At 41.3% G+C, this 22,711-nt stretch overlaps 2 protein-coding genes across 7 annotated transcripts; one reads left to right on the top strand and one right to left on the bottom strand.

The window, feature by feature from the left end:
• The first annotated feature begins 1,067 nt into the window (after nt 1–1,067).
• krt1-c5 (keratin, type 1, gene c5) lies at nt 1,068–17,476 on the top strand. Of its 4 annotated transcripts, XM_037097446.1 has the most exons (12): nt 1,118–1,178; nt 5,571–5,638; nt 6,399–6,499; nt 7,068–7,267; nt 7,712–8,094; nt 8,516–8,598; nt 10,158–10,314; nt 11,764–11,928; nt 12,028–12,153; nt 13,530–13,747; nt 14,443–14,471; nt 15,240–17,476. In XM_037097446.1, exons 5-12 carry the CDS (start codon nt 7,717–7,719, stop codon nt 15,353–15,355), a joined length of 1,272 nt encoding a protein of 423 aa, XP_036953341.1. In that variant the 5' UTR covers nt 1,118–1,178; nt 5,571–5,638; nt 6,399–6,499; nt 7,068–7,267; nt 7,712–7,716; the 3' UTR covers nt 15,356–17,476. The 4 variants fall into 4 exon arrangements, with proteins under 4 accessions (XP_036953342.1, XP_036953338.1, XP_036953341.1 ...); XM_037097443.1 differs by lacking the exon at nt 5,571–5,638 and having other exon boundaries at nt 1,117–1,178; nt 15,240–15,355; XM_037097444.1 differs by lacking the exons at nt 1,118–1,178; nt 5,571–5,638 and adding an exon at nt 5,662–6,166 and having other exon boundaries at nt 15,240–15,355.
• LOC119019137 (paramyosin-like) lies at nt 13,625–22,505 on the bottom strand. 3 transcript variants are annotated; one of them, XR_005074946.1, is made up of 7 exons: nt 22,257–22,505; nt 21,951–22,124; nt 21,585–21,758; nt 18,302–21,393; nt 17,728–17,925; nt 14,810–14,900; nt 13,625–13,730 (listed from the first exon to the last, which is right to left on the bottom strand). XR_005074946.1 is itself a non-coding variant. In XM_037097442.1 (4 exons), the coding sequence occupies exons 1-4, from the start codon at nt 22,350–22,352 to the stop codon at nt 18,853–18,855; spliced, it is 2,985 nt and encodes a 994-aa protein (XP_036953337.1). In that variant the 5' UTR covers nt 22,353–22,505; the 3' UTR covers nt 18,188–18,852. The 3 variants fall into 3 exon arrangements, 1 of the variants encoding a protein (XP_036953337.1); XR_005074945.1 differs by lacking the exons at nt 13,625–13,730; nt 14,810–14,900; nt 17,728–17,925 and having other exon boundaries at nt 18,188–18,427; nt 18,577–21,393; XM_037097442.1 differs by lacking the exons at nt 13,625–13,730; nt 14,810–14,900; nt 17,728–17,925 and having other exon boundaries at nt 18,188–21,393.
• Between the last annotated feature and the right edge of the window lie 206 nt (nt 22,506–22,711).

Here is a 22,711-nt window from a genome sequence, read left to right on the forward strand (position 1 = left end):
TTAAAAAAACAAACAAACAAACAATTGATTAACTAATCATTAGGTCTAAAAAATGTCACACTAATGGTGTCATCAAATGGGCATGGTGGGATTTATTTCGGAAATGTAGTTGCATAACACCAACTCACATTAAGTTTTTGATTCTCTCTGATCCACAGAAAAGGCTGAGCTTTGTTATGCATGTTGTATTACTTGGTATTACTGTAAGTGTTAAACTGCCGCTGGTTTTGACCATAGTGTCAGTGGGTGTTCCCTCATTTGAGCCTTTGATCTATATCATTTCAGCTGTATAGATACCTATTACGAAGCTGACTGAGGCAGACTGTGATTATGATGATATCCATGGGATGTGGGAGCTTTGGCTTTCACTGTGATAGTGGCGGTAGGCATGACAGTCCTTTAGTTGTCATGATTATGGCAGTGACTCAGTAGTGTATAATGGAATGGGTGTAACACTGACTGCATGCAGGGGTTGGGAAAGTGTTTTATTGAAGCATCCCTATAGTCCTGTGGTCTTTTTGTGACACTTCTGTTGTATCTGATTGAAGTGCTATGAGTTTAAATCGCATGAATCTAAATTATGCTTGTCTGGTTAATGTTAATTGGAGCTGTAAAGAGTTCCTAACCAAATGCTACAGCCATATCCAGAGCCAGAAAGAGGGTATTTATATATATATATATATATATATATATATATATATATATATATATATATATATATATATATATATATATATATATATATATATATATATATATAGTTGATAGTTATTTTGTTATTGTTGTTGGTCAACTAACAGTCCAAAACCCAAGAGAATAATTTTACTATTAAATTTAAAAAATCTCACATGCACTGTCCACTTCACTTGCAATTAAGTTGAATGACAAGAACAATGCTGTACTGTGACCTTCATCGGGTTATCTTGTGATATATTCTGTTGAATTAAACAAAAGAAAGGCAATAATGAGCACAAATCACCGAATAACTAATAATTATAAAAATAACTTCATTAAGGAACCTGTGTGTGGGATTTATTGGCATCTAGCAGTGAGGCGGCAGATTACAGCTGACAACACCTCTTGTTTGTCCACTCTGGGCTTCTGTAGAAACAGTTCAAAATGGTGGACTTCATGGAAGGAGAGGACCTGACTAATCTGTATAAAAGGCTCATTCCAAGGTAATGAAAACACAAAAAAACCACAGTTTCCGGTGATTATACACTAATATAAACCTAGTACAGAATATTATATTCCATTTTGGCTCATAGATACTCCTAAATTCTACACATTGGACCTATCCAATGAAGTTAACACTAGCAACTTAGCTTAGCAGAAAGACATTAAAGGGGGGACAGATAGAGGATTTTTTTGTTTGTTTTTTTACCTTTAATCAGAAGCAAGACAGCCCTTTCCCTGTTCGTATCATGCTAAGCTAGCTGCCTCTGCTAACTGCTGCTAGCTGTGGCTTCATATTTAACAGGCTCGCACAAGACACACAATCTTCTCATCTAACTCTCAGCAAGAAACTGAAAGAGCAAATTTACCAACTCTGAAAATTATTTATCAAAAAGATTGTAGGATAAAAATGATGGATTCATTTTGAACATTTTCTCTGTGAAATCAAAGCACGTGAACACAAACGTGTAATTTGAGTTAAATGCAGAAAGAGAGCGATCACGTCTGCGTGAACATAGTTTCAAGTGACAGCACGGGAGTTTGACCCGGCGCTGCCATCATGCAGACAGCAGAGCTAAAGCAGATAAAAACATTCACACAATGGTTTCTTTATACTGCTCACAGATTTAATTAAAGATGCCCAAACGTTGACTGGACCAGGTGTGCGTGACTATCTGTGTCCTTGTCGGAGGGTCATGTATATCTTTGTGAGGGAGTGTACCATGAGAGCACCACTTGGCGTCAAAAGATGTCAAAGAGGGAAGACAGACCGGCAGACTTATTCTTTCCTAAATGTTACCTTTAGTTCAAACTTTTTTTTTTTTTTTTCCGATCAATCACTTTCAATAAATTCAATTCCAGGAAGAAACCTGTTCAGGAAAACGATGCATCCTTGTGAAATCTGAGAACAAAAGCTGTGTTCATGCTGAGCAGAGCGATGATTATCAGGCTGACACAGTTTGGGCCACCTGCCAGCACTACACTGTAAAAACGCGCATTTCTTTCCTATTAAAGTCCCTCTCAGATACGAGCCTTAAGGCAGCGTTTAGGCATGTCTCTCTCCATGCACAAGCATCCCTGAGCGTTTAAGCCGCCCCGTTTTGTCATCATGTCATGCGTCCGCCTCGGTGATTGGCAGCCTCAAGTGGTTACAGATGAAAGCGGGCCCCCCATGCTAATGAATAGGCCTCTGATTGCAGAGCTGCTCGCTCTCTGAATTACAGCGTCGCCCGCCTAATGAGCAGATACACTGCAGTGCCCCTCGTCTCAGCGTATTCACATTTCTCTCCTTCACGCTGATGAGCTCTCCCTCTGCACAACAGTCAACAAAACCTCTGTGGAAGATTGCAACGTGGGCCATCTTCATCAGCACCCTCCTCCTCCTCCTCGAGTTTATTTCAGATGCTGCCATATGCTGGCAGGGTCTTCTAATTTTCGGGGGGAGTTTCTTTTTTTTCCCCCGCTTCACTCAAGGATACTATTCAACTGATGGTAACATACAAAGTATCTGAATGCCTGATGAGCATGATAATGTGTTAGTTACAACTCTTTAATGAAATGACTATATTATAAAAAATATCATACCGTACCATAAAATTGACTATGAGGCAGCTAAATATAAGCACGTGAAATCTTTGTTCATAAGCTTTGCAGATGATACACAACTTTACGTTTCACCATCTGCTGATAAAACATGCACTTTATATTTCATGAGACTGAGCCTTGTTTTTCCCTTCCAAATGTTTATTTATTCATTATCGTACATCATCATGGCTTTTTTTAAGGAAAATGAAAATTGTGATGCAAACATTGTCCCATCACTAATCATATCACAAAATCAATTTCTGTCACATTAAGATTCTTTTAGTATATTGTGCAGCCCTAACTGAAATCGTTTTTAATTCAATTTGTGTGCGAGGGGTTGGAGTAGTTTATACCTATAGAATGATAAGAGGGTCTTTTTTTCTAATGTTCCAGAAACCAAAATCACAAGAGCTCCAGGGAGGATTTGTTACCCTTAAAAATCTACAGTTCGACTGTCAGTTTTCTGATAAATATGTGTCTCTTGTCATCTTTGTAGCCTAAACTATTCAGTAGTACACTGTCGTCAATAAAGGTGGATGAGGCTGCGATTTATAGCCAGCAAATTGATTTAAAGGCTGGAAATGAGAAGACTGCTTTTGTCCAACAACAGCTGCCTACTCCTGGAAGCACTTGCAGCATTGTATCTAAATGTAATGTCATCCATCAGCTGTTGGGTGACACAAGAGAAAACCAGCAATTTGAGTTCAGACTGACTAAATGTGTTGTTCAGAAGTAGACGATCTGAGGCTTCAGAGCAGGATCACATCAACAGTGTTAACATGACACAAGTGAACATTTTTAGGTAAAACGTCCTTTCTGTTGGCAACGGGACCACAATGAATTTACTTTGTGGCCGAGGGTGTTTTGTTTAAATGTGGATATTGCACAGGCCTACCATTTAACCCCGGCTATAAAAACTCTACACAACTGGATTCTGTATCAAGTTTCCAAACAAAGAAAAAATGAGTCTATCTGACTCTGGACTGTGGGCTGGTACATGGTGTGCAATAGAAATTCAGAGAAATAAACAAAGAAATGTTTCTGTGTGTAAACCATGACTCTTACAGTAGCACATGAGAGCAGGAGGAGGGCTGTTGGAAGGCAAGGAAATCGCTGAAACCTATGATTCACTTCGCCCAGGCTGACGGCCAAACGTCTATGCAAAAATAAACACGGCACTCCACAGGAGGTTCCTAGCATGTGTTTATTTTTGAAGGGGGATGACAACGGCTTTTGAAATATCACAGCACTTCATTTTGATTTGTAAGACGCTGGAGCAGGATCTAAATCATTGTCCTGAGGCAGAAAGTGTTGTGAACAGATGATGGCGCTACAACACACTGTATTCTGGGAATGACTGAAGCCAGAGCGCTCTCAAAATGTACATAGCGTGCATATACTCGAATGATGATGAAATGAGCTGCTTTTTAGTATAATTCAGCTTATGTTAATATTCATATAGCAAGCAGAACTAATATATTTCATTATTTCATTCATTTTATTAATTCGTTCACAGCCTGTTTAAATGTTTTGACCTCTGCACTCGGTTTTATTAACAGCTCATTTTTTAGTTCAGGGCAAACTGTCATGTGGAGAATGGAGGCAATTAGCTACTAATGCCTGTTTAAATGTTATCATTAGGAAAAGGTGATGGATGATCAGGCTAAAATGCACAGTGGTCCGAATGTTCAGTCTGCTCTCCATATCAGATAAACAGCAGGCAGCACTCCAGCAATATTTTTGTCATAGTTAAAAGAATGTTTATATATCTATCGTTTTTTGTTGTTTTGTTTTTTTTAATCAATTCAAACTACAGTGCTTAAATTGTGCTTAAGATATGCTACAAGCAAGGATAGCGAAGGTTTTATAGAAACACTGAATCAAAGAACTCTTGGTAATATAAACCGGGGTCACATGTAATGAAGGATCCGTAATTATCATCCGATTCTGCAGCTTGTTCGATCTTTGTGCTGCACATGTAACGCAGCCATCATGTCAATCAAGGGCATGGAGCAGCAAATATGTTTCTCAGGAGTTGGTACCAAAGCTAAGCTACAGAAAACACAAAGAAGTAAATAATAATGATATAAAGCTTGCTGCTCTCTTGCACTCACAAGTATATACACTGGTATATTGTTTGTGGTACTAGCAAATTGAGTGAAAAGTTCAGTTTGCATATTTAGTGGGAACTTTTATTTATCTACATCGAAAATGTAAAGGAAAAAAAAACACCTTTACCTTGTGTCAGTTTAGAGTCTCCAAACACCCTTTCTGGAGATCCCTCTGGATCTTCTGTGAAAAATCTGCTCATTCTTTGTGCTGTCTTTTTCAAATTTGATGCAGGTGTTCACTGAAATTGTTATTTCAGCCCCATACATACCTTTAACTGTACCGATAATGCCACAGACAGTTATTTATACTGAAGAAAACAAAGCTTACATTTGAAATTACTGCAGGCGGAGGCTCTGTTTCTGAATCAACAAGAGTGTTGGTGATGCTTTCTCAAAGATTAATTTCTTTTTCGAAAAACCACATTCAGAGGTCAGTCAGAGGTTCAGCAGCTACAACTCTCTTAAATGTAGGTGTCATTTTAGGTGTTTTTGCACCAAAACAGCTGTGGAGTCGACAAGGTTTTAAAATGTGTTAGTACAAACATGCCTTAATCAACATGACTGTACAGCATTATACATGTAAAAAACAGTGCACAGAAGGGTTTTTTTTTTCTCTGTAAGGCAGCATGTAATGTATGTGTTCAAGTTTAGCTGGTATAATCTCAAGCTAAATAATGTAGTATGTGTTTTACCCACAAGGTGGCAGTACATCCATGCTGCGTCTTAATATGGTAAATTGTGAAGTGGTAACACAGCTACAAATACAGGTAAGTGCTTCAACTGCATTCATCTGCACGCAACAATAATTCCTCACAGATACTGGGAAGCATTCATGTCTTTCAGAGAGATACTGTTTGAATGGGGATATGCTGTATGCTGTACACGTAACAACATGTTTTTCAGTATGCGGTTGTGTTGCTGAAAAAGTTGTTTGCATTGACACAAACACCTGTACAATTTCTTGCAGTCCACCAAAACAGTCTGGGGCTTAATGCCATGTTTGAGAAGACAGGAAGTACAAATTGCTTTTGTTCAGACTTTGTTGGCGCTAATTCAGCCTCTTTGTGGACGGCTGGATAAAGTTAAGGTATTAATGTTATTATATTTCCCCTCTTTTGAAGGCAGAATAACTTCTATGGTCGGATTACAAGCAGCTCAAAAGAAACTTTCCACAGTGAACAGGCCAAAAATCTAATCAAACAGCCTGCGATGCTGATATTACATGTAGCCTGAGTTTGTAGGGGGCATGAGTGGGCGCGGTTGGATGTTCTTGCACATGTCAGCCACTAAACCAGGTCAGTGTCACTGTGTTATCTGATCCTGCATAGAGAATAATACAGTAACAGGTTTATGCACAGTATAACCCAGCTGAGAGTGTGTGTGTGCGTGTGTGCGTGTGTGTGCCAGTTTCCAGTTCAGCCAAACCTACGCCCTGCATTTCTCAGGGGTCTTTACTTTCTTTTCATTCTGTCCCTCCATTGTCCCTGTTTCCTCTCGTTTCTCCCCATCCCGCCGGGGCGTCCTCAGGTGAGGCCGGCTCCTCACATCGCTCAGTGCTTTGTGTCCACACTCAATGGGATCACTGTGGAGACAGCAAAGTCCCTGTTTCCAGACGGCCAGCCACACCGGTTAGTCCTCAAATGTTCGCCTTGCGGATCAGACAAACACCTGAGGCGGTTGTTGTTACTGTATGCAAATATGAGGCCAAATATAGCTCTAAAGGTCCGTCTGTGTGTGGTACAGGAGTGGAGATATTACACTAACATCATAATGGGTTTTCTATCATGAATGTTTCTCATTTTCATTATTTTGTTAGCTCCAGTAGTCAGAGTACCACTATTATCATGATCATTGTAAACTATTCATAGTTTTCCATCCTGTATTGTGTAAGAGGTCAAAAAAAGCTAGGTTTTAATACCCTCATAAACACATTATACACTAACAAACTGAATGTTTTGCATTGTTAACAGAGTGTGTTGGAGATTTAGACAGAAAGAAATCTGTGAAAAATCAGATTTCCCCTCCTATAATACAGTTTCGTTTGAATCAAGCTATAAAGTGTTAATTTTCATTTTACTGTTGAAGGAAATATATTGTGAACTCACAGTTGATGTCTGCTTTAGACAATAAACCACATTCAGCATGTTAACCAGTTCAGTTTATGAACTCCACAGTTATTTTTCACTCCTCTACCAGGTGTCAAGTTGCATCCTCTTATTTGTTGCCGTGGGATTGGACGCGCCGACAGCAGCTCCACCCCCAATAGTGAGATTTGTGCCTCTGCAAACCAAACTCACCTGTGATATCTGGTCCAGCAACAACAGGCACTCACATCATCAGAGTCGAAACCTGAGCAAGCAGCACAAGAGAAGATCTATTGAAGAACTGAGCTCTGTGTACGTTTTGTTTTATTCTTTATACGCTGTTACTTACTCATCAAATAACCACTTTTTCATTTGCACAGACACACATTTTAAATAATTTACTAACCTGTCTGATATTTTGTACTTGCAGTTTAACAATCATCTCAACACAAGGTTAATTTAGTTGCTGTCCTGTGAGATGAAAAGATTACTGAACGGGGCTCACTAAGGCTCTGCTTAACGTGACTGTTTGACTGTACTTTTTTGTTGAGATGCAAAACAACTACAAAGAAAAAAAAATGACTTCACATTTCGAGCTGATTGGAAGTTCATTCTTGACAGCTGCTTTAAAGGTCCCAAATAGACTTTCAGTGTCATGAATCAATCATGTGCATGTTTAAACGTCTGTTATTGTGTCTCTCTCTCCTTGAATCTAGACAGCACTGATTTAACTTTGATCTGGATCTTGTACTGTAGACACCATGGCCTCTGTGCGCTGTCACTCGGTACGTCAGCCGTCCTTCTCCAGCATTTCTGTAAGGGACAGTGGACGCAGCATCCGCTCCAAGCCTCCGGTCTCCGTCAGCACGCTGTCTCTGTCGCGCTCCATCTCAATGGGCAACGGCCTCAACATGCTGGGCTCCAGCCTCTCCTTCAACGGCCTCAGTGTCGCGGCCAGCGACAAGGAGACCATGCAGGGCCTGAACGACCGGCTGGCGAACTACCTGGACAAGGTGCGCTCATTGGAGAGGTCCAACGCTGAGCTGGAGGTGAAGATCAAGCAGCTCATGTTGGAAAGGGCTCCGAAAGGGCATGACATTGAGGGGATGATGGCCCAGGCACACGCCATCGGGCAAGAGGTCAGTGACAAGCAGATCAGATGTGAGAATTCTTTCTTGAATTCTTCTTGTAGTGGCGCTTGATGGTGTTTAAGTTTTTTATGGTACACTGTGTGGAAGCACAGAGTTCAAATGCAATAAATAAGTTAAAGATTGTTGAAATTAAACCGTCAACATAACCGTCAGAGCTAGTGCCTCAAAACTCTGAAGGTGGCATGATGACATTAGGGAGTATTGACACAAGCCATAAAAAAGACTTCTCAACAGATCCTGGGTCTGCAACTGCAGCTAGACAGATTTTGATGTTCAGGGTGGCATGCTATTGTAATAATAATAACAATATCTGATTTTGGAGTAAATAAAACCAGCACACCAATAAGACGAAAACATGATGTCATCTCCTGTCTTTCATGCTGGATCTTAATGAACTTTCCCTTCACAGGTGAGAAAGAAGACGCTGGAGAACGCCCGCATCATGCTGGAGATTGATAATGCCAAGCTGGCTGCCGACGACTTCAGGGTCAAGTGAGTGTCACACAGAGGTTCCTTTCTTTTACTTGCCTGTGAGTGTTCACATGGGAGCGCCAAGACTGCAAAGCACTGTGAATAAATGACCTTTATGTCAGGCTGCGAAATAAGAGCCCCATTCCCACGGTGCTCAGGCACCCGCAGGAGACGAACGGCCGCGTCGTCAGCGAGGGCAGGATGTGATGGATTGAGCAGGTCAGGGAGACGCCGTCCCATCCACATTTGGCACGGTGAAGCTGAGGGAGAGATGGCAGAGGTGTATGTGCACCCACTGCTGGTGCTTTTCACAGTGTGTTGATGGTATGTTCTGTGGCCTGATGTGAAGGAGTGATACATCAGTTGGCAGTGATTTATGGTATCAGCAGCGGTACTGTATACTTTTCATCCAGATATTTGCATGGTATTTTTCACATGTGTGCATCCATTCTGGGATCTCATGAGTGGTTTTCTGCATCCTGTGCTTGTTTGCATGTGTCATACCACCTCCAGGTCGTGCTCCTCGTGTTTTATTATGAACGGGGGAAGAAACAAGCACATTTACATCAGTAGCATGTGCCTAAGTATAATTTAGAGACACGAACATGCACTGGAGTATTTCCGATTTATGCCACTTTCCTTAGGCCCTCAATAATCCAGAAGCTAGTATAGTACAACTCCCAAATGAGCAGTTTGCTCTCATTGGTCAGCTCACACACGCCTGAACCAGCACCGTTCACTGTGTCTCTGGTTGGCTCTGGAGTGTTTCAGCCTTCCATTAGCTTCACTTCTTCCGTCAGTATAGGCATAAACCATGCAAATGTGTGACATGGTGCCACAGTAAAGTCAAGGCAGAACTACAGACTAAGGCTTTTTATTCACCTCAGGAGCAAGGTCTCTGTGGGAGAGAGGAGCTCCTGACTACAGCTACAAAGAGATGCAAAACATATGACTAAGGACCCTTGTTATACAATGAAGGAAAGGAAAAAAATTAAAAGGTGTAATATCTCTCCATTTATATGTAAAATTATGTAAAATCACATTAATAACATTATTATACTTGTACAAATAATCTGGAATCAAGATCTTTCCTCTGAGCATTTAAAGATTCATCCGCTGACTTTTACATTTTTTTGAATATATGAAGCCTGATTTGATTGGAAGTGCTGTGAAAAGCACCAAAGTCAGAACCACTGAATATGAAACACCAACACACAGCATTTAAAGAGTTTATAGTTTCAGTAGACTGATCTTTTTTATTATGGTCATGTGTCATCCGGCTTGAGTGGAAGGTTTACTTCTGGCAGCCATCTTTGTTTTGGCAAAATATGAATCACTGCTTGGAAAATGGATTCAAAATCGTGCAAATGTTCATGGCAAACCTTTTGGTGCTCATGTACAGAAGACTGTCAGGTTTTCAAAAGCACTTTAGAGATTCATCTCACAGAAAAACAGATGCTGAACTGTGACTGGAATACAATGTTAATACACAAGATGCACAAACTGTGACTACTGTTGCACGTGTCTGCCGATGACCTCCTTTCCTCTTGTTTGAATCCTCCGCTCTGTTTTTCCTGCAGATGGGAGGCGGAGGCCACCTTGTGTCAGTCAGTAGAGAGAGACTGTCAGGCTCTGAGGAGGGCAAAGTCTGACCATGACCAGATCATCGCCACTCTGCGAGGAGACCTGGACAGCCTGAAGGAGGAGCTTTACTTCCTCAAGAAGAATCACGATGAGGTGAGATCCCTGCCGAGGTCAGGGTCACATCAGACATGATCAATGAGTGTGTACTCATCAAGATAATCACTTTACAAGTTGTCAAGGGGTCGCCTTGTTTAAATTTGGGATGTCTTTGAAGAGCGGTGGGTTCACACAGCAGCACGAAAGCCAGTTTTCTTGACTCCTTAGTTTTTTTCATATCAGCAAAACAAGGATGAAACAGGCTGACATACACAAGTGCTGTAGTAGTTTATGCGTGACAGTACTGAGTGTCTGAAACGTGATAATGTTAAGTGTACGGACACACCCTTTTTTCTTTGTAGCCATGGTGCTACAAAATATCAAGACAACACCCATGACAGGAGTATTTAAGCCCATCCAGCCACAGGGACTGTTTAGACAGTGAGGTGTGGTGTCCAGGATGTAGCCTGAACTTTGATGCAGACTTCACAGAAAACAATTACTGCATTTGAATATTTATCTAGCGTATACTGAGGTGATAGAAAGTTTATGAAGAACAAAGACGGACTTTAATTACAGTTCACCAGAGCAGTGAGACTGTCTTATGAAGTAGATTTTTTTCTCCTAATTTAGATTAGTGTGACATAGTATTAAATTTGCCTAAGGTACGTAGGTCTACGCACCAAACGGAAGGTTCGATAAATCACCCCACAGAAGATTGGGCGTCATTGTTGTCCATTGTGACTCAGCAACTTTCCAAACCCGAAAGCACAAAAGCAAAAGTAGGCAATGAAGAAAACAGTGCTCTGATATAGGCTGTTGAGGTTAGCATATCTGGCTAACTACGTAGAGTAACAAGTGTTGATTGTTGATTTAAATGAATATCAAAAACATCCTCACAGCAGATTTCTTCACTTACTTTAAGGTAACTGAGTTTACAGGCATATATACATAGCCTAAAATATAAGAAGTTTTTGCATGAGTAGCCATACATTTACTTTTACACATTCACTTTACAATTTCCATGTAATGTAAGTATCTATACAGTGTAGTATTATTCTAGTATTGCTACAAATTCGAACCCCCTCCTAGAGTTTCGCTGTGGCATTACAAAAAAAAAACAGCGTCGGCAACATGGCTACAGCTAGAAGTTTAGCTGCTGTTCAAAGCAAAAGACAACAGTAAGAATCCCTATTTAACACAGAAAGCCCGATCTCAGTGCCATGTAAAGGCACAGTAAAACACCTGGTTGTATTAATAAGTAAGCAGGTTTTGTTAATTACTGATCTAGAAAGTCCCAGTGGGAAGAGGAAACACATACTGAATCAAGGACCACTCTCTCTCTTTGCCTCCATTTGCAGAATTCTTTTTCTTTTGCTGTTTATTTTCCACAGTTATTCCAGTTGTTCCACTGTTACCTGGGGATGGTGACAAGGATGGTGGGGATGGTGTTGTTGAATACTAAATATTTTTGTGAAGTAGAAAATAATATGCATGTCATTGCAGGAGATGAACTCTCTGAAAGCTCGTCTGGCCAACGAGCAGGTCAGTGTGGAGGTGGATGCAGCTCAGGGTCCTGATCTGGGGGCCATCATGGCTGAGCTGAGGGTCCAGTATGAGGGCATCGCTCGCAAGAACAAGGACGAGGCTGAGACCTGGTACCTCAAGAAGGCCAGTCACTGCATTAACCTTATTTCTCTGGTATTCATACGTGTCTGTTGCTTTTACTGTACATTACACTGTAGATAATTATAATGTGTATGTCTCCAGTTGGAGGCAGTGCAATCGGAGGTCAAAGAAAGCAACGAGGCTTTGCGTTGTGCCCAAAGTGAGCTCAGTGAGAGACGGCGTTTCCTGCAGGCTTTGGAGGTCGAACTGGACAGTCTGCGTAAGCAGGTACAGTACTGCATAAAGACGTGGTGCAGGGGTGTAGTCTGAACCTGTAAACCTCCATAAGTAGACTCCAGAAGGTCTGTAGCTGCACTGACGTGCACAAATTAATCAAGTTTCATGTTAACTACCATTCCTCTGCTCCTTAAGAGCTCAACCTCGTCCTCACCTCTCTTTACACTGCACATGTCAGATCCATCTATAGATAACAGCAGTTTTCTCCTTGTCAACAAAGAGCTTCTAGCTGTACAAAGAACACAGCCATTTCATTCCGCTCCAATAATCAATCAGTGTGACAAGCAAATGTTTTGTCTGTGTTGCCACTGCATGTGAAGACAGATCAAACAGCACCGTATAGAGGCAAATATAGCTCACCGATGTTTGCCATATAGTTAGCACGCAGTATTGAATACAGATATAATCCTGCTGACAGGCTCTAGTATCTCTGGTTGAGTGGAGAGGGGTCCTTAGTGTATGAGCTCAACAGGTAAACATTACAAGCAGTTCTGGGTGGTAAAGACTCCACAGGGAACCTTTAAATCAAAAGCTTTAGCTTTTCATTCACATCAGTGTTTACCTTTGGCATTTGAAACCACCCTTTAAAATATTCTTATAACAAGAGTGTACTAAATTACAATGTTTATTGAGATAGGAGTCGCTCATAGTGTCAAACTTAAAGAGAATAATCACCAAACTCTGCAGCTATCCTCAGCTCTCGGGAGTATTTTAGCATATTTTAGCTATTTTGGGGGTTTTTACAGTTTGGTTTGTTGCTGTCATGAGCATAATTTCAGCAAAAATGGTCTGATAAACCCTCCAGCATCGAAACAGCAGACACACTTAGCTGTCTGAAGACAATGGAACATGTAACAGCTAGAGAAACAGATACAGTATCTTCCTCAGAATTTAATGGAAACTAAAACAGAGCTAAAGATTTGCTAAAAACATTTCCCACATTAAGTTTTAAACTTTCATGGTGATTATATGCTAAGATTTGCAGCTTGTTCAGTGGCCCTCAAGTGGCAATTACGCAGCTTTGAACATCAAAATATGACTGTTAAAGGAACTGTGATTGTGTAATTACCTTAAACAAAAAATGTTTCAGGCTGGGGTTGTTTTGTAACCTCACACATATCACAGCTCACGTCTTTAAAAGCATCACCAACAGGGTATTTTTCAATGAAACCATTTAATGAAATGAGGCTGCTATCATAAATTTTGTGAATGTGATTTTTTACCTGTGACTAGATGCACCTCTAATACATATAAAGGACCAAAATGCTATATGTTGATGACATTTCAGAGTTACCACAAATGCCTGCTTGTTTTTTTTAACTTGTAATCTTCTGTCGCTGATGATGACCTGTGTGTTCTGTAAACAGGTAGGTGTGTTGGAGGGAAACCTGGGAGAGACCGGGCACAAGTACTCCGTGGAGATGGACCGTCTTCAGGCGACTCTTACGCAGCTGGAGGATGAGCTGTCTCAGCTGCGTTTGGACATGCAACGGAACAAGACCGACTACGAGCAGCTGCTGCGCATCAAACAGAACCTGGAGATGGAGATTGCCACCTACAGGAGGCTGCTGGAAGGAGAGGAGATGTAAGCAAGGGCGTGGAATCATTACATAAAATACAGTAGTATAATCTCACCTTTTCAAGTAGAATTGTATGTTTAAATGGAATTATTTCTTCTTGAGCAGTGGCAAAATGAATGTATGAGTATATTTCAGAAGATAACTTTTAGAATTCTTGTCACTGCAAAATATTTAAGACTGGCTACCTGTCGGTAGTACTGCCTTTAGTTTGCTATCGTGAATATTCAAGTATTGTGCACATTGTGTGGAGTCTCATTTACATGTTGTGCCAAGGTCTATGCCTTTGCCCTGATCGTAACATGCAAATGAAAGTAATAGTTTGACATTCATTCCCTATCACGCTGTGAGTTAGATGAGATTTTCAATATCACAGTCATGACTGTACAGTAAACAGGTAAGAAGGCTACAGCTAGAAACTAGTTAGCTTAGCTTAGCTTGATGACGGGAAACAGCTCGCTCACCAACACCTCTAAAGGTTTCTAAGTCAGTATATCTTGTCTGTCTCACTTGGTTAAGACAGAGATAAAGCCAATCTAACCAGCGTGGTATCAATCGTCACATCTAACTCTCGGCAAGAAAGAAAACATGCATACTTCCCAAAACTGTTTCTTTACAGCGTCCTACTTGTGTTAGCTATTGAGTGAAAATGGTTTGTACTCTGCTCTCTTGGATTAAGTTGTTGTATTATTGTGCCCTACAGGGTGAAAGAAATCCCTCCACCTCCTAAAAGTAAGTTCAGGTTGTTTCATTTACTGAAAAGCTAAGGGGTCCAAGGGTTCTTTGTCCTCTATACACATTTTTCAAACGGTCCTCCTGTGGAATCATTTGTTTGCTGCTGGCTTTGTTAACTTCTACTTTTGGAGTCTTATCCGACCCTGTGTGGGTATCGAGTGACCACAAGAGGAAAAGGATCTGATCCTGATGTGCTCCTGTTCCAGCTATTCTTGTGTTTTCCTGTAAAAAGAGTGTTTCCACCTTAACACCCTGCAGTAGGCCGCATGCTGCAGGAGCGAGGAAAATAAATACAAACTGAGAAATCTGTTTTTGCAACTGAACCCTTCATGTACTGGAGCATCTGATCCTGCGGTTTGCAGACTCTCCCTTCCATCCACATGAAATCCGGGCCTCGGGTGCGGTCGCTCGATACCAACACGGGATCTGATAGGAGTGAAAAACACAAGTTAACAAAAACCCTGTCAATCACTGACATTTGAGCTGTTCCTCTTTTTCAACCTTTTTGTATTTTTTGGCATGAATTTCCATACACATGTGCAAGCTGTATGCAGATCACTAACATTTGGTTTCACTTTGAGGATATCGATATCCAAAATTGGGAAAATTTTACATTTTGGAGTGGTCTCATAATCTCAATTTAGCAACACTCATGCAGACTCTGTATTTTTAGTCATTAGCTCTTAATGGTACTTTTTTAGTTTGTCAATTCAGTTTTTTTGTGACTGACTTATTGACTTACTCTGATTTAATTCTGTGTTACAGAAGACCCTGAGGTAAGGACCAGGAAGATTGTAAAAGTCGTTACCCAGACCATGATCAATGGCAAGGTGGTGGATGAGTCCAGCGAGGTGGAGCAGATTGAGGAGCGCAAGAAATGAGCCTAGTTGTGTGCAGAGAGGAATAATGTGTCCATAATTCATCCCAAAATGCCTGCTGGCTTTAGGTCTTTTTTTTGTCTGATGTTTTACTTATTTTGCATTGTGTTTTAATGCCTTAAGCTTGCTCAATATAACACTGAAATAAATTAAAAATAAAATTCAAAAATAGTCATTTTCAGCAATATGAAACTGTATATTTCTTTATATACAATTCGTTGAATGAAAGGAGAAAACTTGTAATGTTAATGTAATAATCCTCTGAAATGTTAGAATAGTCGGTGCGATTATGCGCGTCCAAAGAAAATGCCTTCAGATTGTGCCAGCACTTCTTTGGACACTTCAATAACAGTAATAATGACCTCACTTGATCAGACAAAGAATCTTGGTCCACTTACGAGCTGCTTGAGGGTTTGATTGACACATTTAACACAGCTTACACATCTCACGCGTCTTCCTCAGCAGATGGAGTTTCAAAATGTGAAGCAAAGCTAGTCATCTGACCATGTCTTTGTTTCCAGGGTCGAGAATGATCTTTCACACTAAACCTTTAAAGGAATAGTTTGCCTAGATGAGAAGGTTGATGCCACTCTCATGTGGTATGACAAATATGTGGGTGTAGTTTTAGGTAGGTTATCTTAGCAGACTGTCATCTATGAGGACTGAAAACCAGGATAAGCCACTAGCCTCTTTTGTCCAGCAGTAATAAAGTCTGTCTACCAGCATCTCTGATGCATACTAATAAACACATTATATCTGATTTATATAAAAAAATAAACTGTCAAAGTCTTTATGCTAAGCTAAGCTAACCAGCTGCTGGCTGTAGGTTCATATGAGAGCAGTATCAATCTATTTATCTTGTTTCATTTTAAGAGTATTTTCTGAGATTGTGAACTATTTCCTTAATTATTATGTCCGAGGTTTTGTGAAAGGTTACAGCAAATGTAATTGATTGAAAATGAATCTTCATTGTATGCAAAACTGTTTCCTGTAAAACATGTCTTGACCCTGTAACATCTCCTGTGTATGCGCGATAGTTTCTGTGTGAAATAGTGACGAGAGTATTGTGATGTGCTGTAGTTTTGTGATAGAAATAAAACAAATCAACCAAAGCCAATGTACAGTGTCAATAAAACACAGTGTTTATGAGTTTATATAAGTGTCCCCGTCATTTTTACAGAGATTTCAGCTCAAACAGAAACTTCAGCTGATACTGGAGGAACATGATACGAGGGAGGAACAAAGAAACATATGATTCTGCACCAAGAGGGCAGAAACTACCAAACCAAACATATAGTAGTATCAGGTAACAGGCTTTTGTGTACAGTGTTGTGTTTCAGGGTCTTTCTCTGAGAGTTTGCGTGCACATGTACATGCAGCTTAAAAAATAATTAAAGGAATGTTGGGATACAAATGCTGGAAATACAGTTCAGGTGTGGACAAAGTGTGATGGAGCTGCACGAGACAAGCTAGAAGGGCCAGAGCAAAATCTTAGACGACAGTGAATAAAAGCCACTGTGCTGTTATTCTAGGTTACTGAGATTGCATAGGACCACTTGAGATGTCATGGAAACACGGAGACAATGGGCGCACAGTTCAGCGACAAAAGTTCCAAATCATGTTTCTCACGTGAGACTTTTCAGTGGTCGACTTCAAGGATTCTTGTGATTGTTATCGTGAAACTTTTCTTCCTTGAAACTGTGACTCATGAAATTTGATCAAACACAAAGAGTTGAATAGCTCATCACCGAAGCATGTAGCTCCTCAGATGCAGTTTGAGCGATGACAAAGATTGAGCAGTTTGCGTTATACATTATGGTGCATAAAGCTTGTGTGTGTGTGTATTTTGGGTATTTATTTGTAACTTGGTGCTGTAGAAACACAGTTTTAATAGAATTTGAAAGCTGTTGTTACTTTAGCATTCATTTGGTGCAGTTTCATGTCAATGTGAATACCCTATAGCTTGTCACGCCATTGTGAAAAGTTTTACTGAGATTCTTAAGGAGATGCAGTCGAAACACCAAAATTCCCACAGTCTGATGTCACAGATAAGTCTGAGTCTGGAACACACCGAAACAGACGGTGAACGATGTTGTTTTTGTCACCTTGATGAAATCCTTGTAAAAATCCAAATATAGACGTTTCTCACCAACCTTAGGAGTCCATTAACTTGAGAGCTTTCCATGAGGCCATACAAAAAACATTTACAAGCCCAGGAGTCAGCAGTTGTTTTGTGAAACCCAGAAAGAAAAGAACTGTGAGACAATCCCACACATTTCTCTTACTCTTTCTTTCAGATATAGAGCAGCAAAAACATTTATTTTTCTTAAGGTCGCCTACAGTCAAACCCTCTGTGAGATCTGTTGTAGAATCACCTGTCATGAGGCGGCTCAGTGAAGTGTTAGTGCGACTGTCTGCTCTTCTGTTCACATTCAAGTTCAGGATATACTGGACAGACTGACCGGGAAGTATCTACATGGATTCATTCATATCTTTGGTATCAGCTCTATATACACAGTCTTCTGATAGAGTAGTAAATAGCGCCTCCCTGTGGTGAAAAACATGCATTGCTCCTTCAGGAGAAAAAAAAAGTTGTGAATGGTTTATCTCTAATAACTTCATGAGGATTCAGGGTAATTGCAGTGTAGAAATACATATTAGCATCCAAGTATACTTTAAGTACCAAATGTATGTTTACATGATGCAAAGTGGCTCATTTCGGTATAATATTTGTTATATAACACTGCAGCTTTGCATTTAATTGTACTTTACCTGCTGGCCTTAATGAGAATATACCACAATAAATATGAAAATATGAAAAGTGACGTGATGTTATGTTTTTCCTATTTTCTTTTTTATTCTATCTTAATAATGCCATCACAAATTAATACATACACAGAGAAACAGGAAAAAAATAATGAAAAATTAAACACATTCTGTAGTGCATACATCACCCTTGGTCCTTAGACCCTCGACTCGGATGAGGAAAAACTCCACAAAGAAAAAAAGGGAGAAACCTCAGGAAGAGCATCAGAGGAGGGATCCCTCTCCCAGGACGGACCGGCATGACAGATGCTGTAAGCACAGAACAGAACAATGTTTACAATCTAATCTGTAATTTTAAGGAGATGACCAAGAGCTTAAGTCGGGTAACGGGGTTAGGGTTCAGGGACTTTAAGTAGGGTTACAACTACAGAATATTTAGACTACCCGATTAACCTTACTTTTTTGGTGTGTCTTTGGACAGTGGGAGGAAGCTGGAGCACCCGGAGAGAACCCACAATGGTTAAGGGTTAGGGCTCAGGAGTTCAGGGACAAGCTACTGTGATCTGGAGAGCAATGTGACATTTTTAGACTAACCGATTAACCTTACTTTTTTGGTGTGTCTTTGGACAGTGGGAGGAAGCCGGAGCACCCGGAGAGAACCCACAATGGTTAAGGGTTAGTACTAAGGATGTTTCTTATAAATGTCACACTGCTTTCTCATCATCAGTGTATCACTACTGCGGTATATTGCTACAGTATTGCTGGTGGAGCCTGAAATCAGTGTCACTGATGTGTCCAAACTGAAAGTTTGACATTGCCAGATGTTTCGCCTGAAACTGGGAAAAGCTGCACTGAACTCTCTCAAGAGCCCGAGCAAAGTGATGCTTTTCCTCCAGAGTCTCGATCTGTTTGGTCAAAGATTCCTTGAGCTCGACACGGTGCTTCTCACACATGGTCTTCTCTTTTGTCAGAGCAGCCGAAGTCTCATCAACTTTCTGCTGTAACTCTGCGTTTCTTTTCCTTTCCTGTTTCAGCTTGTCTAGAAGTTTCCCCTGTCTTGCCTCTGACTCCACTTTGAGTTCATCTAGCATGTTCACAAGCTTAGTGATGGTAGATTGACTCTCAGAGATGGTCCTGTTTAGCCTTGCCATCTCTTCGTGGCTGTCAGAGTGTAGGAAGTGTTCAGATTTCATTCTCTCGTATGCCGTCTCCGTTGTCTTGAGCTGAGCTCTGATATCGGTGATCTCTTTCTTTTGCAGCTTTATCTTGTTACATGCTCTCGAGAAGCGATCGTTCTCCTTTTTGATTGCCTCCTCAAGTTCGCTGCGAATTTCCGCCTCCTTCTTCTGCTGGCGGAGAGCAGCCTCATAGTCCCTCTGGAGGTCGTATGTTCTTTTCCTCTCGTCTTTGAGGTCAGAAGAGCACTGGTCGACTGTCTGCTGCAGGGAGGAAAAATCGCTCTCCTTGGTTTTAATACTGCTTTTAAGATTCTGAATATCGGAGAGCATGGATTCAATTTCATCATCTTTCTGCCGACTTCTCTCCTGCTGCTGACTGATGAGTTCCTTGAGTGCCTTGATTTCAGCACGGTGCAACTCCTCATGCTCTGCTGCTACTTTGTGCAGACTAGAGGACGTCTCCAGGTCCTTCTGGAGCTTCTCAATCACTGACTCGTACTTCTTAAGACCAGCTGTCATGTCAGAGATCGTGGCTTTCAGCTTGTCTTTCGTCTGCTGTTCATCTTGCAGCCCTTTGTTGTCAGAAGCCAGTTGCTGGTTTTTCTGAGTCAGGAGATCCAGTTCCTCTGCTTGCTTCTTCTGCTGGCAGACAGCAGCCTCGTAGTCCCTCTGGAGGTCACAATTTCTTGCTCTCTCGTCTCTGAGGTCAGAGGCGTACTGGTCGACTGTGCCCTGCAGTGATGAAACAACGTTGTCCTTGGCTTCAATTCTGCTTTTGAGATCCTGAATATTGAAGCGCATGGATTCAATTTCATCATCTTTCTGCTGACTTTTCTCCTGCTGCTCACTGACGAGTATCTTAAGGGCATTGATTTCGGCATGACTCACGCTCTCACGCTCTGCTACTTCTTTGAGCATACTCGAGGAGACCTTCAGATCCCACTGAAGCTTCTCAATCACCTTCTTGTGCTCTTCATGTTCAGCTGTCATTTCAGTGACTGTGACTTCCAGCCTGTCTTTTGTCTCCTGGAGATCCTTTTGTGACTTCCTTAGATCAGCCACTTGCGCTTGCAGGAGCTCTTTTTCAGCACGCTCCTTCTTAATGGCCTCCTCAAGTCTGCTGTCATTTTTCTTTGACGTCACCTCTTCATGGGACTCAGACAAAGTGTGGCATTTAGATTTTAGTCTCTTATATTCTGTCTCCATTGCCTCAAATGAAGCCCTGAGATCCTCGCTCTCTTCCTTTTGCATTTGTATCTTTTCACATGCTAGGGAGTAACGAGCCTTCTCCTTTTCAAGGGCCTCTTCAAGTCTGCTGCGAGCCTCTGCATCTTCCTGAAGCTGTTTTTTACCAAGCTGCCACTGTTTTTCGACAGCCTCAAGTTCATTTTGCAGCAAATTGATTTCGGATACCAGTTCTTGGTTTGCCTGAGACATGAACTCGAAGTCCGCTGCTTCCTTCTGCTGCTGGCTGACAGCTTCCTTCAAGGAACTCTGGAGTTCCTCGTTTCTTGCTCTCTCTGCTTTCAGGTCAGAATTGAGCTGGCCGACTGTCTGCTGCAGTGAGGAAGCAAACTTTTTCTTTGCTTCAAGCTTGCTTTGGAGGTTGTCAATAACGGACTGCATGTGCTCAAGTTCATCGTGCGTCGGTGGTCTTTTCTCCTGCTGCTCATTAATGGGAGCACTGTAGGTTTTGCCTGCGTTGAAAGCTGAGGGCTGCTGCTGGATTTTGTCCATCAGCTGAAAAGCTTCTGTAGTCTCAGGCTGCAGCTTCTTAATGTCCTCCTCAACTTCCTTTGAGGAAAACTTTGAACACTCTGAGACCACACTTTCTTCTGAAAACTGCTCAATTTCCTGCATCATGTTCCTCGTAACTTCCTTTTCAAGCTCCCGTGTTTCCTCCTTGATGTCTTTCATTATTCCTTTCCCCTTCTGCTTCTCCTTCTTCTCCTTCTCTCCAGAATTAATATTGTCAGAGGGATTCATCTTCAGGGTCTGCGGAGCGTCCAGGGACGGGATGGGTATAAGTCCTCCTGGTCTGGGTTTCTCCATAACACACTCCTGTCCTGACTTCTCTGATGTCACAGATCCACCGCTCTGTAAGAGGTAAAACAATTGTTAGTTTACGGCAATAACGTTACCTCAAAACATCAACATTACTTTAATGGCGAGAAGTAAAGCAGGTAGATCACCACACTGCGTCATCTGATTATGATGAAATATTACTGATAACTATTATGTCAGTTATTTTTAAACAGCTCTATCAAGTGCATTACTGAATTACTTACCTTTGCGACTGACTTCACGAATCTCTTCTCTTTCCTCTCAATCCCTGGGAGCGGTGGGTGGGCTGGAGACCACCCAGATGGCAGGGCTGCCTGTGGGATGGGTACAAGTCCTCCTGGTCTGGGTTTAGCCAGAACACACTCTTGAGACTTCTCTGATATCACAGATCCACCAGTCTGCAAGAGGTAAAACAACTGTTAGTTTACAGCAACACCTCAAAACATCAACATTATACTTTAATGGCAAGAAGTGAGGCAGGTAGATCAGATCACCACACTGCATCATCTGATTATAATGAAATATAACTGATAATTATTATGTCAGTTATTTTTAAACAGCTCTATCAGCTGTATTATTGAATTACTTACCGTTGTGATTGACTTTCCAAATCTCTTCTCTTTCCTCTCAATCCCTAGGAGCGATTGAGGGGCCGCAGAACACCTGGTTGGCACTGGCGCCTTTGGGATGGTCAGATGTCCTCCTGGTCTGGGTTTGTCCAGAACACGATCATGGGACTTCTCTGATATCACAGATCCACTGCTCTGTAACAGGTAAAACAACTGTTAGTTTACAGCAACACCTCAAAACATCAACATTACTTTATTATAACGAAATATTACTGATAACTATTATGTCAGTTACAGCTCTATCAGATGCATTACTGAATTACTTACAGTTACGACTGACTTTCCAAATCTCTTCTCTTTCCTCTCAATCCCTGGGAGGGTTGGCAGGGACAGCAGGGAAAACTGTCCGACTCTTCCACTCATCTTCTTCTTATCTTGACGAAATTACCGCCGGGAAAATCTTGCCTCGATATAGCTGGGATAAAACCTGGCTTCGTAAAATTCTGACTTACAACACTTGTAACACCTCTGCTACTGTGATGTGTGTCTAACCTGCAGTGAACAAGACTGTAAGTGGCCTGTAGGTCACTTTGGACAGTAGTTCAACAATGCCCTAAAGAGCTTGCCAGATTCTAGAATTCCAGATCAATGCCCTTGTTCTCAGTTTGAAAAATAACATTCCCTGCTGTTCTCCCATTCATGTCAGATGGGACATGTGGCCTCCAGTGCCTTATAAGAGAGATTAACGTGCGTCGTCCCCCCAAGTCCTCAATGACTTCCCC

Source organism: Acanthopagrus latus, chromosome 5 (genome assembly GCF_904848185.1).
Source record: "Acanthopagrus latus isolate v.2019 chromosome 5, fAcaLat1.1, whole genome shotgun sequence".
Classification (NCBI taxonomy): Eukaryota; Metazoa; Chordata; class Actinopteri; order Spariformes; family Sparidae; genus Acanthopagrus; species Acanthopagrus latus.